The 16,706-nt window shown below is 44.5% G+C and overlaps 1 protein-coding gene across 1 annotated transcript in view; it reads right to left on the bottom strand.

Annotated features, from left to right (window-relative positions):
- NOTCH4 (notch receptor 4) overlaps positions 1-16,706 on the bottom strand; it is a 104,924-nt gene that overhangs the window by 22,263 nt on the left and 65,955 nt on the right. The window contains exons 8-14 of the mRNA XM_077286120.1: positions 13,384-13,569; positions 13,154-13,267; positions 11,812-12,045; positions 11,067-11,177; positions 9,862-10,048; positions 9,369-9,514; positions 179-298 (exon numbers count right to left, since the gene is read on the bottom strand). Coding sequence (XP_077142235.1) covers positions 179-298; positions 9,369-9,514; positions 9,862-10,048; positions 11,067-11,177; positions 11,812-12,045; positions 13,154-13,267; positions 13,384-13,569 — 1,098 coding nt within the window. The remainder of the gene's footprint in view (positions 1-178; positions 299-9,368; positions 9,515-9,861; positions 10,049-11,066; positions 11,178-11,811; positions 12,046-13,153; positions 13,268-13,383; positions 13,570-16,706) is intronic.

Raw genomic sequence — 16,706 nt, forward strand, 5'->3', positions numbered from 1 at the left:
GTGTTTGTTACAGCCAATATGGACTAACCTGGAGGGCTGTGTTGTTTTTCTTCAAACGATTGTTCATTTAATGGTCGTTCGACCATCATCCTACTTCTACCTTGTGTATGGACACCTTACATCCGCTAATTACCAAAGTGACAAAAATTATAAAAAGATGACAGGCTCAATAACTCACCACTCCAACCTTTAGGGCAGAGACAGGAGAGGGCAGTAAGGTTGGGATGTTGGTAGCAGATGCCTCCATGATGACAGCTGTCCGGATGACAAAGTGATATGGTGGTCTCACAGAAGATGCCTAAGAGAGGACGAACATCTCAGCTCTGTACATGGCATAAAACACACCTCACACCTGTGCTATACTAAGGAAATCCTAAAAACATGATCTGTTGGGGTCCCCGAGGAATGGAGTTTGGGAAACGCGGGCTTAAAGCCACCTATTGGTAGTAAGTAAGGTAGTAAGTGCCTCACAAGTCAGTGCTGGACCCTATAACGAGCCTTACAAAATGATTAAGGATATAAGCCTAACAGAGAGGTGTTATACAGCATACTGTGTCCCGGTGATGGCTTAATGGACTAGGCCCATGTAAAGTCCTCCAAATGTCATCACACATATGTATTACTGCTATATGAGGAATTTCTTTCTATTTATAAAGGACCTGTATTTTACCATAAATATATAATTTTTTTACATGGTGCAAATGCCGCTGTTCTCCTGATTCTGGAGATGTTTTTCTTTTTTTCTTGCGCCTCTCTATTCCTGACATATGGCCCTTCTTACCTTTAAATAAATCTAGTCTTGTTATCGAAGTGGGCGTCGTCATCCTTTTCTCTGTGGGCGTCTTCATGAGGCTAACAAGACTAGATTTATATACAGCGAAGACAAGGCCATATCTCAGGAATGGAGAGGCGCAGAAACAAAAGAAAAACATCGCTGGATTCAGGAGAACAGCAGAATTTACACCAGGTAAAATAATACATATTTATGGCAAGTGACAGGTCCTCTTTAAGGGGTTATTCCTACCAGAGGATAGTTAATAGTTTGTACATTGGGGTGACCAATTCCAAGAACAGAGCTTTGAAATGCCCCACGAGAATGAAGCAGAGGCAGTGCATGCCCTCCGATACTCCATTCATTGGTTATGGGATTGCCAGAAGTAGCCTAACCAAGTACAGAGCTCGAATGTCTGTGAGTCCCATAGAGAATGAATGGGGTGTGGTGCTCATGTACCGTCACCACTCCATTCTGATGGGGCATTTCAAAGCCCTGTTTTTAGAAACAATGTAGGCCACCATAGTTGGACCTCCACATGTCTCCAGGTTGTCAGCTATCCTTTCAATATTAAATTTTAATAATGGGAACAACCCTGAAGTCCATGTCATAAACATATGGTACTGTCTAATCATATCATTAAAGATCTGTCCTTTTTTAACCTTTCCACTCAGCTCATCATGTCCTAAAATGAGTGGCGATAGTTTAACAACTTTGAAAAGAAAATGTGATTTTGTTATACTCTGTTGGGAGATATTTATTCTCTATGTGAGGCCACCTAATTGTTTTCCATACATCTACCCTACATATATGTAACAGATCTAGGTAAGAACATTTTTTGGATAATACATATATACAGTTGTGCTCAAAAGTTTACATACCCCGGGAAAATTTTTGCTTTCTTGGCCTTTTTTTCAGAGAATATGAATGATAACACCAACACTTTTTCTCCACTCATGGTTAGTGGTTGGGTGAAGCCATTTATTGTCAAACTATTGTGTTTTCTGTTTTTATATCATAATGACAACCCAAAACATCCAAATGACCCAGATCAAAAGTTTACATACCCCATTCCCGTGTTTTGCCACCTCTAACATGAATGACAGCTTGAAGTCTTTTATGGTAATTATGGATGAGGTTCTTTATTTTCTCAGATGGTAAAGCTGCCCACTCTTCTTGGCAAAAAGCCTCCAGTTCCTGTAAATTCTTGGGCTGTCTAGCATGAACTGCACTCTTGAGATCTCCCCAGAGTGGCTCAATGATATTGAGGTCAGGAGACTGAGATGGCCATTCCAGATCCTTCACTTTGTTCTGCTGTAGCCAATCACAGGTCGACTTGGCCTTGTGTTTTGGATCGTTGTTATGTTGGAACATCCAAGTATGTCCCATGTGCAGCTGCCGGGCTGATGATTGCAAATTTGTCTCCAGTATTTGCTGATAATGTGCTACATTCATCTTTCCTTCAACTTTGACCAAGTTTCCTGCACCTTTGTAGCTCACACATCCCCTAAACATCAGCGATCCATCTCCATGCTTTACAGTAGGAATGGTGTTCCTTTCATCATAGGCCTTGTTGACCTCACTCCAAATGTAATGTTTATGGTTGTGGCCAAAAAGTTCAATTTTGGTCTCATCACTCCAAATTACCTTGTTCCAGAAGTTTTGAGGCTTGTCTTTGTGCTGTTTTGAGTATCGTAGGTGAGATACTTTGTGGCATTTGCGCAGTAATGACTTTCTTCTGGCGATTCGACCATGTAGCCCCTTTTTCTTCAAGTGCCTTCGTATTGTGCATCTTGAAATAGCCACACCACTAGTTTTCAGAGGGTCCAGTATTCCAGCTGATGTTATTTCTGGGTTTTTGTTTGCATCCTGAACAATTTTGCTGGCAGTTGTGGACGACATTTTTGTTGGTCTTCCTGACCGTGGTTTTGATTTACAGAGCCCCTGATTTTCCATTTTATAATCACAATCACAATCGCTGATTGGCATCATCAATTCCTTGGATATCTTTTTGTATATCTGTTTTATACAGTTCAACTATCTTTTCCTGTAGATCCATTGACAATCCTTTTGCTTTCCCCGTGACTCACAATCCAGAAACGTCAGTGGCTGGATGAAAGACGCAAGAGTCTGTCTGGATCCCAGAAACTCACTCAGATTTTATGCACACACTGATTACAAGCAAACAGGTCACAGGTGAGGATATTACCTGTTATGGACTGGTGATTTAGGAGCGACATGCGACAAGCTCTGAGCAGGTGGTAACTATACTGACCGCAGTTCCTGATCTTAACACAACACTAGAAGTAGCTGTGGGATGTTCCTGTCACTCCCTAGACACCTCGTCACAGCCTAAGAACTAACTACCCCTAAAGGTAGAAACAGGAAAGCTATCTTGCCTCAGAGAAAATCCCCAAAGGATAGGACAGCCCCCCACAAATAATTACTGTGAGTGGAGAGGGAAATGACATTCATAGAATGAAACAAGATGTAGCAAAGGAGGCCAATTCTAGCTAGACAGATAGTACAGAACAGAACACTGTGCGGTCAGTAATAAAAACTAGAAAAAGTCCACCCCAGAGAATGCAAAAATCTCCACACCTGACTAAAGGTGTGGAGGGCAAAATCTGCTGCCCAGAGCTTCCAGCTTAGCTGCATAGATCCATACTGATAAGCTGGACTAAGAGAAAAACATAAAATGTGCTGAACAATCAAGTCCACAACAAGTGGACTGCAAAAGGACAAGCAAGGACTTATCTTTGCTGAACTGGTCAGAGTGTCAGGGAAATCCAAAAGAGCTGTGACTCCAAGCAGGAACAATTGACAACTGGCATTGACTGAGGGATAAGGCCAGACTAAAATAGCCAAGCCTGAAAGACGATCAGTGGAAGCAGCTGCTGATGCTAAATCCAAGAAGCAGCCGTTCCACTCAAAACCACAGGAGGGAGCCCAAGAGCAGAATTCACAACAGTACCCCCCCTTGAGGAGGGGTCACCGAACCCTCACCAGAGCCCCCAGGCCGATCAGGACGAGCCAAGTGAAAAGCACGAACCAAAGCGGCGGCATGGACATCGGAGGCAACAACCCAAGAATTATCCTCCTGGCCATAACCCTTCCACTTGACAAGATACTGAAGCCTCCGCCTCGAAAAATGAGAATCCAAAATTTTCTCAACCACATATTCCAACTCCCCCTCAACCAACACCGGGGCAGGAGGATCAACAGAGGGAACAACGGGTACCACATATCTCCGCAACAAAGATCTATGGAAAACATTGTGGATGGCAAAAGAGGCTGGAAGGGCCAAACGAAAAGACACTGGATTGATAATCTCAGAAATCTTATAAGGACCAATAAACCGAGGCTTGAACTTAGGCGAAGAAACCTTCATAGGAACATGACGAGAAGATAACCAGACTAAATCCCCCACCCGAAGCCGAGGACCAACACACCGACGGCGGTTAGCAAAACGTTGAGCCTTTTCCTGAGACAACGTCAAATTGTCTACCACATGAGTCCAAATCTGCTGTAACCTGTCCATCACAGAATCCACACCAGGACAATCAGAAGGCTCAACCTGCCCTGAAGAAAAACGAGGATGGAAACCAAAATTACAAAAGAAAGGCAAAACCAAAGTAGCCGAACTGGCCCGATTATTAAGGGCAAACTCGGCCAACGGCAAGAAAGCCACCCAATCATCCTGATCAGCCTGAAATTCCTGAAGCACCCGCTGTAAATCAGGGGAGATGGCAGAAAGAATCACCCCTTCCCTAAGAATGCCAACCGGCTCAAGGACTCCGGGAGAATCAGGCAAAAAACTCCTAGAGAGGGCATCCGCTTTAACATTCTTAGATCCCGGAAGATATGAGACCACAAAATCGAAACGGGAGAAAAACAGGGACCATCGAGCCTGTCTAGGGTTCAGCCGCTTGGCCGACTCGAGGTAAATCAGATTCTTATGATCAGTCAAGACCACAACGCGGTGCTTGGCTCCCTCAAGCCAATGTCGCCACTCCTCAAATGCCCACTTCATAGCTAACAACTCCCGATTGCCGACATCATAATTGCGTTCCGCAGGCGAAAACTTTCAGGAAAAGAAGGCACACGGTTTCATCAAGGAACCATCAGAATTCCTCTGTGACAAAACGGCCCCTGCCCCAATCTCAGAAGCGTCAACCTCAACCTGAAAAGGAAGAGAAACATCCGGCTGACGCAACACAGGGGCAGAAGTAAATCGACGTTTAAGCTCCTGAAAGGCCTCAACAGCCGCAGAGGACCAATTCGTCACATCAGTGCCTTTCTTCGTCAAATCGGTCAGGGGCACTGGAAAAGTTGGCAATGAAACGACGATAAAAATTAGCAAAGCCCAAAAATTTCTGAAGGCTCTTCACAGATGTGGGTTGAATCCAGTCATGAATGGCTTGGACCTTAACAGGATCCATTTCTATAGACGAAGGAGAAAAAATAAACCCCAAAAAGAGACCTTCTGAACTCCAAATAGGCACTTAGACCCCTTCACAAATAAGGCATTATTACGAAGGATCTGGAATACCATCCTGACCTGTTTCACGAGACTCCCAATCATCGGAAAAAATCAAAATATCATCCAAATACACAATCAAGATTTTATCAAGATAATTGCGGAAAATATCATGCATGAAGGACTGAAATACAGAAGGAGCATTAGAAAGCCCGAAAGGCATCACAAGGTATTCAAAATGGCCTTCGGGCGTATTAAATGCAGTTTTCCATTCGTCACCCTGTTTAATACGAACAAGATTATATGCCCCTCGAAGGTCAATCTTGGTAAACCAACCAGCACCCTTAATCCGAGCAAACAAATCAGAAAGCAAAGGCAAAGGGTATTGGAACTTGACCGTGATCTTATTAAGAAGGCGATAATCAATACAGGGTCTCAAGGAGCCATCCTTCTTGGCAACAAAAAAGAATCCTGCTCCCAATGGTGATGAAGACAGCCGAATATGCCCCTTCTCCAAAGACTCCTTAACATAACTCCGCATGGCGGCATGCTCTGGCACAGACAGATTGAAAAGTCGGCCCTTAGGGAACTTACAGCCAGGAATCAAGTCAATAGCACAATCACAGTCCCTATGTGGAGGAAGGGAACTGGACTTGGGCTCATCAAATACATCCTGGAAATCTGAAAAAATTCAGGAACATCAGAAGAGGGGGAAGAGGAAATTGACATCAAAGGAACGTCACTTTGTACCCCTTGACAATCCCAACTAGTCACAGACATAGATTTCCAATCCAGCACTGGATTGTGTACTTGTAACCATGGAAAACCCAGTACAACAACATCATGTAAATTATGCAACACCAGAAAACGGCAATCTTCCTGATGTGCTGGAGCCATGCACATAGTCAGCTGAGTCCAATACTGAGGTTTATTCTTGGCCAACAGTGTAGCATCAATACCCCTCAAAGGAATAGGGCTCTGCAAAGGCTGCAAAGAAAAACCACAGCGCCTGGCGAATTCTAAGTCCATTAAGTTCAGGGCAGCGCCTGAATCCACAAATGCCATGACAGAAAAGGATGACAATGAGCAAATCAGGGTCACAGACAGGAGAAATTTAGGCTGTACAGTACTGATGGTAACAGATCTAGCGACCCTCTTAATACGCTTAGGGCAATCAGAAAAAGCATGAGCAGAATCACCACAGTAAAAACACAGCCCGTTCTGACGTCTGTATCCCTATTGTTCCGCTCTAGTCAAAATCCTATCACAATGCATAGGCTCAGGACTCTGTTCAGAGGACACTGCCATATGGTGCACCACTTTGTGCTCGCGCAGGTGCCGATCAATCTGAATGGCTAAAGACATAGATTCGCTTAAACCAACAGGCGTGGGGAACCCCACCATAACATCTTTAAGGGCTTCAGAAAGACCCTTTCTGAAAATTGCTGCCAGAGCATCCTCATTCCATTTAGTGAGCACAGACCATTTTCTAAATTTCTGGCAGTATAATTCTGCCGCTTCCTGCCCCTGACACAGGGCCAACAAGGTTTATTCTGCATGATCCACAGAGTTAGGTTCGTCATACAATAATCCGAGCGATTGAAAAAATGCATCTACATTAAGCAATGCCGGATCCCCTGACTCAAGGGAGAATGCCCAGTCCTGAGGGTCACCACGCAGCAGAGAAATGACTATTTTAACTTGCTGAATGGGATCACCAGAGGAACGGGGTTTCAGAGCAAAAAAAAATTTGCAGTTATTTTTAAAGTTCAAAAACTTGGATCTATCCCCATAAAACAAATCTGGAGTAGGAATTCTAGGCTCTAAAGCCGGAGTCTGAACAACATAATCTTGAATACTCTGTACTCTTGCAGCAAGCTGATCCACACGAGAAAACAAACCCTGAACATCCATGCCCGTGCCAAAATCCTGAACCACCCAGAGATTACCGTATTTTCCGGCGTATAAGACGACTGGGCGTATAAGACGACCCCCCAACTTTACCAGTTAAAAAATAAAATCTTCTTAAAAGTCGGGGGTCTTCTTATACACCCTATGTCGTCTTATAGGGCCGGTGAATATGTGCCTTTTGGGGGGGGGGGGGAGTGATCCTGATGACGACGAGGGGGCGTCTCACAGGAAAGTGAGTATCCCCCATTACCTTATCATAGCGCTGCAGCGTGGGGTCTCTGTGCTGGGAGCGGCGGCTGCTGTGCTTTGGTGCGGCGGCTCCTCTTCTGTAGTGTGGGGCCTCTGTGCTGTGGGGTGGCGGCGGCGTATCTTCATGCAGTCGGGGCTCCTCCGGCATCGCAAAGCTCGGAAGCCCCGCTGGCAACTCCATCGGTACAATGCGGTGGCCTCCGGGAAAATGGCCGCTGCTCAGATTCAGATCTCGTCCCGAGATCTCGGGAGACGAGATCTGAATCTGAGCAGCGGCCATTTTCCCGGAGGCAGCTCAATAGGTGCGATGCGATGGGGGCTGCGCATGCTCAGATTCAGATCTCGTCCCGAAATCTCGGGACACGAGATCTGAATCTAAGCAGCGGCCATTTTCCCGGAGGCCACCGCATTACACCGATGGAGTTGCCGGTGGGGCTTGCAGGCTTTGAGATGCCGGAGGAGCCCCGACTGCATGAAGATACGCCGCCGCCCCACAGCACCAGAGGCCCCACACTGCAGAAGAGGAGCCGCCGCACCACAGCACAGCAGCCGCCGCTCCCAGCACAGAGACCCCACGCTGCAGCGCTATGATAAGGTAATGGGGGATACTCACTTTCCTGTGAGACGCCCCCTCGTCGTCATCAGGACCACTCCCCCCCCCCCCATCCACCATATACACCCGGCGTACAAGGCGATTCCCGGCGTACAAGACGACCCCCGACTTTTAAGAAGATTTTCAGGGGTTAAAAAGTCGTCTTGTACGCCGGAAAATACGGTAAGCGGAAAAAAAAAGACAAAACAGACTAAAGAAAAAAAAAATGGCTCAGAACTCTTTTTTTTTTTCCTTCTTTTGAGATGCATTTAACTCATTTTGGGCCAGTTGTACTGTTATGGACTGGTGATTTAGGAGCGACATGCGACTAGCTCTGAGCAGGTGGTAACTATACTGACCACAGTTCCTGATCTTAACACAACACTAGAAGTAGCCGTGGGATGTTCCTGTCACTCCCTAGACACCTCGTCACAGCCTAAGAACTAACTACCCCTAAAGGTAGAAACAGGAAAGCTATTTTGCCTCAGAGAAAATCCCCAAAGGATAGGACAGCCCCCCACAAATAATGACTGTGAGTGGAGAGTGAAATGACATACGTAGAATGAAACAAGATGTAGCAAAGGAGGCCAATTCTAGCTAGACAGATAGTACAGGACAGAACACTGTGCGGTCAGTAATAAAAACTAGAAAAAGTCCACCGCAGAGAATGCAAAAATCTCCACACCTGACTAAAGGTGTGGAGGGCAAAATCTGCTGCCCAGAGCTTCCAGCTTAGCTGCATAGATCCATACTGATAAGCTGGACTAAGAGAAAAACATAAAATGTGCTGAACAATCAAGTCCACAACAAGTGGACTGCAAAAGGACAAGCAAGGACTTATCTTTGCTGAACTGGTCAGAGTGTCAGGGAAATCCAAAAGAGCTGTGACTCCAAGCAGGAACAATTGACAACTGGCATTGACTGAGGGATAAGGCCAGACTAAAATAGCCGAGCCAGAAAGACGATCAGTGGAAGCAGCTGCTGATGCTAAATCCAAGAAGCAGCCATTCCACTCAAAACCACAGGAGGGAGCCCAAGAGCAGAATTCACAACAATTACCTTTAGTAGCCATTCAAACCCATTTGTGTCATCTTCTGTGCATGTTATCAGGCCAAAATTACCAGGGGTTGTGAACTTTTGATCAGGGTCATTTGGATGTTTTGGGTTGTCATTATGATGTAAAAAGAGAAAACACAGTAGTTTGACAATAAATGGCTTCACCCAACCACTAACCATGAGTGGAGGAAAAGTTTTGGTGTTATCGTTCATATTCTATGAAAAAAGGCCAAGAAAGCAAAAATTCTGCTGGGGTATGTAATCTTTTGAGCACAACTGTATCTTATGTCTCTGTATATGGTCGGTACCGGTGTATCCCACAGGACAGCTGCAGTTAAATCCATCCTGACGCGGTTGACAAGTTCCCCCGTTCTCGCACCGACTGGTCGCACAATCATTGACGGGAGAATCGCAGGTGGGTCCCGTCCATCCATCATCACAGTCACACCGAGAACTGCCGAGGAGAAAGAAATACATAAGTCATCCATTTTTTAATTACATTTTTTCTCTAATTTTTATCTGCTCTATGGAACTGGTCCGGTCTGTTTACTAATACTCAAAAAACATACAACCTTCTCAATACTTTGGATTAATGAGGTCTTTTCTAATCTACATATATCGAGGAATGTGCATATACCGGAATGTGAAACAGCTCCGCTCAGTGTGTAGTGGCCGTGAGTGGTACTGCAACCTCTCTCCCACTCACTTTTTTCAGAACTTGATATTAAAATTCCAGAAATCCCCCCTTTTTAAAATAGATAAAATATAGCCCAAAACTTGACATCGTAGAAAGAAACGCACCTGTTGTCCTGACAACTGCCATGAACGCAAGTAATGTTACTACAGCTTATATTCTGCAGTGTGCAGGCAGGAAGGACCGTCCCCGGAGGGCAGGCACACAGGAAGTCACCATCTAGATTTCTGCAAGTCCCTCCATTTTGGCAAGGATTGCTTATACATTCATCAATGTCGACATCACATAGAGATCCTGCGAAGGGAAGAGAGAGCAAATTCTAGTGACAACAATGCCTTGTGCAGCTTAACATTTTTTTTCCTCTAAGGCTATGTTGCGTTGGGTTTTGCAGCTTTTTTTAATGCAAATTTTCAGCTGTGTTTCACAGTACCAGCAAAGACTATGAGATTTCAGAAATCTCACGTGTTTTTCACACATTGAAAGCAATGGGTAGTGCAAAAACTCTGCAAAAAGCGCAGGTATGAGGTTTTGCTGCGTTTTTGGTGCCAAAAACCTGATGAAGTTGAATCAGATTATTTTTCTATGCACTAAACTTTATCAGCATGCACAAGAAACAAATGTATGCAGACGAAAAACATAAAACAGTAAAAATGCAGCAAAAAATTAGCAAAACCTGCATTTTGTAAGCTTAAACTTGCATTAAAAAAAGCATAAAAAAGCAATGTGTGAACATAGCCTTATTTTATTGCTGCCCCCCTGATAATTCTGTTTTTTTCCTTTTTTAAATCTGTCATACGGTTCCAGAGACGTGTGCCTTTTATTTAAGGCCAATTTTTAAGGTCTTTACTAATGAGGTGTGGCTCACAGGATCCTCGTGGGCAGGTCTTCAGGCTGTTTTGCATAATTACCATGTGAGCCATGCCCCCTTTGTAAACACTATAACTGGAACTATATGGCAGACTTAAAAAAGGAAAAAAATGAATATTCAGGGGAACAGCTGGAATAAAATACAAGCAAAAAGGCTATATGAACAATACGGAAGGAGCTCCCCCTAGTGGTGGCAGCAGGAAGACAGCACATTAGCTCTTATATCCTTATCTAGGTAGGCGATTTGGAGCAGTGTATCAGAAGAACAGAGCCATCACGATGCAGTATATACACAGGACTTTGAGCCTATCTTAATTAGAATAATTATAATTAATTAGAATAATAAAATAATGGCCATTCAATTAAAAAAAAATGTGTGACGTTCCTTATAATTTTTATACGCAGCTTCCAACACAAGGCGAGTGATTTATATGTTTTACGTAACCTGAGAAACCGAGATGACATTGACATTGGAAATCATTCACCAGGTCGACGCAGCGTCCTTGTACACATGGGTTACTGGCACATTCATTAATATTTGCATCACAGGTGGGACCTACAACAAAAAGATAAGCGAGTAAACAGCAAGCAAAAATACAATTCCACCATAGACTGTATCTGGGGATGAAGGGCTGCCTGGGAAAAATTAAAGGGGTTGTCTAGAATTAGAAAGATGTGGTTGCCTTCTTCTCATACAGTATATAGGATCGGGCTTACACATCGGTTAGGTGGTGCTACATCTCATTTTTATTATATTTTTTATATATGTATATACATACTTTATATAAAAAAGTCCGATCTAACAAAATCTGAAATTGTTTAATCCTATTCTCTAAACACTAAAAAGCAAAAAAAAAAAAGAAGAGAAACCCGAGAATCCCTGTTCCTCCCCCCAATCCCTTGAAAAATGCAATAAAAAGCGATCAAGTGATGAAAACATCACATATAACCCCAAGTAGTTCCAATAAAAGCTACAACTCATCGTACCTAACAAACAGGCCCTCCTACGGTTATGTTGACGGAAATACAACTAGCTGTGGCTCTTGGAAGAAGGAGAAGAAATAAAAACACAAAGGAAATTTGCCAGTGTCAAGAAAGAAACACATGAGGTGACAAAAAGAAATATAAACATGTAAAAGAGCCAACACTGTGATAGCCGAGAGCGGCGACAGAGGAGCGGGATGTGTTACCTGTCATTCCTGCCTCACATAAACATTCATAACCATTTTGGCGGTCCAGGCACGTGGCACCATTCTGGCACGGCTGGCTCAGGCACTCATCGATATCCTGATCACACAGAGGGCCGATGTAACCTTCCTGACATTCACATGTGAAGAACCCCAGGTTGTCCACACAATGGCCGAAACGACAAGGAGAGCTGGAGCATTCCTTCACATCCAGTTCACAATGTTTGCCCTCAAAACCTGAGGAAAGGAAAATGATGAGATGGTGGGATGGAAACAGGAAATCAACAAAAAGAGAACGCGAAAGATGAGTGAAAGAATACAGGGGAGCACACTCTGACACTGTCATGACACGAAAACCGGTAAAGAGGATAGCACTGATTGTCTGGTGACAATGGCTCCTGTCATGGTGGGATGTGTCAGGATATATCAGGCAACCAGCGGACATTTAGGTCTTGAAGTTGATGTGTGGGAAGTGGGAAACTGGATAAGTGTAAGACTTGGAGCCAGCGGCGTACCACTAATGACAGCAGGCCACAGCTCCAATATGGGGCCCAAGAGCCGTTTCTGAATGGAAACAGGCATATGTATAAATGGATGACTAGACATGGACTTATTACTGGATGACTAGGTATGGAGGTATGACTGGATGACTATTGGTGGATGTATTACTGGATGACTATTCGTAGACGTATTACTGGATGGCTATTGGTTGATGTACTACTGGATGGCTAGACATGGGTGTATTACTGGATGACTAGACATGGATGTATAACTAGATGACTATTGGTGGATGTATTACTGGATGACTATTCATAGATGTATTACTGGATTACTAAATATGGATGTATTACTGGATGACCATTCGTAGATGTATTACTGGACGGCTATTGGTTGATGTATTACTGGATGGCTAGACATGGATGTATGACTGGATAACTACACATGGATGTGTAACTGGATGACTAGACATGGGTGTATAAATAGATGACTATTGGTGGATGTATTACTGGATGACGATTCATAGATGTATTACTGGATGACTATTGATTGATGTATTACTGGATGACTAGACATGGATATATGACTGGATGATTAGTCATGGATATATGACTGGAAGACTAGACATGGATATATGACTGGAAGACTAGACATGGATAGATGACTGGATGACTAGACATGGATGTATGACTGGATGAGTAGTCATGGCTATACGGCTGGATGACAAGGTGTGGGTGTATGACTGGATGACTTAGTGTGGATGTAAGCTCTCGGAGCATAGCTAAGATGGCAGTGAGGTATGTGTATCAGAGGATATCTATATAAGATAGTCACAAACCCATCTCACCTGGAGGACATGAACAGAGGACATCATTAATTAGATCTGTGCAGTTCCCTCCATTTTGACAAGGAGAACTTGAACATTCATCGATCTCCAATTCACAAAGATTTCCCATGTATCCTGTAGATGGACGGATAGCACGTACAATTCATATAGAAGGTTTACATTAAAGTTTTTTTCATTATTACCACTTCATAGGATTATGTTCTCATTTTTACTGTTCAGCCAATTCTTACCAGGTGAACACATGCATTGGAAGTGACCTAGAAAGTCTAAGCAGGTGCCTCCATGGTAGCAGGGGTTTGCTTGGCATTCATCGCGATCTGTCTCACAGCGGGCACCAGTGTAACCAGGAGGACATTGACACAAGAAGGAGCCATCGGTGTTAACACATTCTCCACCGTGTTCACAAGGAGAAGGTCCTGAAGAGATCACAACAGTATCAATATATGGAGTATAGAAAGAACGGCTGAGAAAGAGAAGAACAGAAGATTGTGGAGATGGAAGAAGTATGTCACACTGTGACTTTAAGGCTATGTGCACACGTTGCAGATTTTCCTGCGGATTTTTCTGCACTAAAAAACGCAGATCTTTACAGAAAACGCAGGTGCGGTTTTTGGTGTGTTTTGGTGCGTTTTTTGATGCGGTTTTTAGTGCGGTTTTTGATGCATTTTTTCCTGCAGATTGTCTGTGTTTTTGACACAAATAAAGCTTGAACTGCAGTGGGAAAAAAAAAAAACACATGATGTCATTACCTTGTCCAACCCTGTGAAAACATCAAAATGAGATGCGCCAATTCCGGCACTTAACACCTCTCTTCCCACTCCCGTGTAGTGGTGGGATATGGGGTAATGAGTGGTTAATGCCACTTTGCTATTGTAAGGTGGCATTAAGCCCGGTTAATAATGGAGAGGCGTCAATAAGACACCTATCCATTATTAATCCTATTAAAAGGTTAAATAAATATATAGGGGGACCCCAAAAAAAAAAAATGACATAGGGTCCCCCTGTATCTTTAGGCCAAAAAGGTTAAGCAGACAGCTGTGGGCCAATATTTGTGGCCTGGGAAGGGGTTAAAGTACCCATGGCTGTTCCCAGGCTAGGAATATAAGCCCACAGATGTCTGCGTAGCCTTTATGGCTCTAAACTACAGGGGGGCCCGAAAAAAAAAATTGCGTAGGGCCCCCCTATATTTTTAGGCCAGAAAGGCTAGGCAGACAGCTGTGGGCCAATATTTTTGGCCTGGGAAGGGGTTAAAATACCCATGGCTGTTCCCAGGCCATGAATATTAATCCCACAGCTGTCTACGTAGCCTTTCTGGCTCTCAAGTATAGGGAGAGCCCCCAAAAAAAGTGTTGGGGTCCCCCTATATTTTTAGGCCAGAAAGTCTACGCAGACAGCTGTGGGTTTATATTCATAGCCTAGGAAAGGGGCCATGGATATTTGCCCCCCCCCCCCCCCCCCCGGCTACAAATAGAAGCCCGCAGCCGCCCCAGAAAAGGCGCATCTAAAAGATGTGCCAATTCCGGCACTTAGCCCCTCTCTTCCCACTCCCGTGTAGCGGTGGGATATGGGGTAATAAGGGGTTAATGTCACCTTGCTATTGTAAGGTGACATTAAGCCAGATTAATAAAGGGGAGGCGTCAATAAGACGCCTATCCATTATTAATCCTATTAAAGGGTTAAAAAAAACAGACACTAGAAAAAATATTTTAATGAAATAAAGACACCCACTTTTTGACAATTCCTTTATTATACGCTCAATCCATCTGAAGACCCTCGACCTGCAAAAGAAATAAAAAAACAAACCAAATTCATACTCCCTGGCCCTGTCCGCAGAAATCCAACGAGGGTCCCACGACGATCTGCCATGGAGAACAGACACATCCGGAGATATGTCTGCTCTCCACAGCTGCAGCAACACACTGACAGGAGCTCCGGCTCCTGTCGGTGTGTTACTGCGCATGCGCGAGAGTTTACCGGCGTTCATTGACCCCGGTACTCTCGCTTTACAGCAGTGCTGCGTGGGAAAGTTCACACGCAGCTGTACTGCCGTAAATAGAGACGCCGGAGCCGCTGAACTCCGGTAAAGGACGCGATACACTGCTAGGAGCTTTGCTCCTGGCAGTCTATTGCCGGAGAGCAAGCGATCGGCGTGGGACACTCGTTGGGATATCTGCGGACAGGGAGTATGGATTTGGTTTATTTTTTTTGGACTTTTTCCCTAGGGGACCGAGGGCTTCGCGTACCAGTATGTGCTGTATGGTGAGTATATACTCTATGTTATATGTTGTATGTACTGTGTGTCATGTATGTTACGTTTATTGTATGTGTATTGTATGTGTATGTGTTTTGTGTTTTACTGACAATTGTGCTAAGTCGCCGGACACAGGGAAAACTCTCCCATCCTAATTTCGGATGGGAGTAGTAGTCCCATACGGCGACTTAGCACAATTGGGTGGCACTATCGTCGCATGGGGACACACACACACACACACAGACACACACACAGACAGACGCACACACACAGACTTGACATACATACACACACACATACATGCCTCCATGCTGACAGTCACACTCCGCCCACGCACTTTCGCCCGCTTCCCCGCACTTCCTGCTGCAGCGGTTTCTTCACCCAAAACCGCAGAAAACCTGCAGATATTTTTTCATCTGCGGGTTTTACTGCGGGTTTGCCCCTCACAATGGAGGTCTATGGGTGCAGAACCGCTGCAGTTCCGCAGAAAGAAGTGACATGCTGCGGAATATAAACCGCTGCGTTTCTGCGCGGTTTTTCCCGCAGCATGTGCACAGCGGTTTGCGGTTTCCATAGGTTTACATGTAAATGTAAACGCAATGGAAACTGCAGCGGACCCGCAGCGGCAAAATCGCTGCGGTTCCGCGGTAAAAATCGCAACATGTGAACATGGCCTAAGTAAATAGGGAAATGGGCCCTGCACTGTCCCTAGGGCTGGGAACCTAACTATCCCAGCTCGCAAAGGTACCTCTAAAGGAGAGGAGGTTTAGGCCACCAGTCTTACTGTTCTCCTGGGACAGAAATGTTAGCGTGTAAACACATAAGACAAACAGGGATAACAAAAAGTAACTAACATACAAAACACTCGCCAATAGTAGAGAGGTATATAGGGAAGGGTAGGAATGTATGAACCAAATGGGAATAGGACAATGAGGAGAGCTTACACCCCAAAACAGAGTGTGACAATCTCCAGCAGCAACAACGATCTCCACCTCAGCACAGCGACTCCAAAGAGCTAAGAAGTAAAACTTTCACTGGCGAGGAAGAGAAAGTCTGGTCAGATTTATAGGGAGAGGAAGTGACCAGGTCAGGAACAGCTGTGAGATGAAGCTGTAAGTTTCTAACCAGCATAGAACGGGTCGTTAACCTCTTCAGCACCAAAGGAAACCAAATTAATTTAATATAAAAGAAAAACACCCAGGCTAAATGGAAGATCTGCGATTCACAATACAACTGTTTTCTTAACTCCAGATCTCCCAGGAGGGCGTGAACCACTTGTGACTTAGGGTACTGTTTCGTGAC

Source organism: Ranitomeya variabilis, chromosome 2 (assembly GCF_051348905.1).
Source record: "Ranitomeya variabilis isolate aRanVar5 chromosome 2, aRanVar5.hap1, whole genome shotgun sequence".
Taxonomy (NCBI): domain Eukaryota; kingdom Metazoa; phylum Chordata; class Amphibia; order Anura; family Dendrobatidae; genus Ranitomeya; species Ranitomeya variabilis.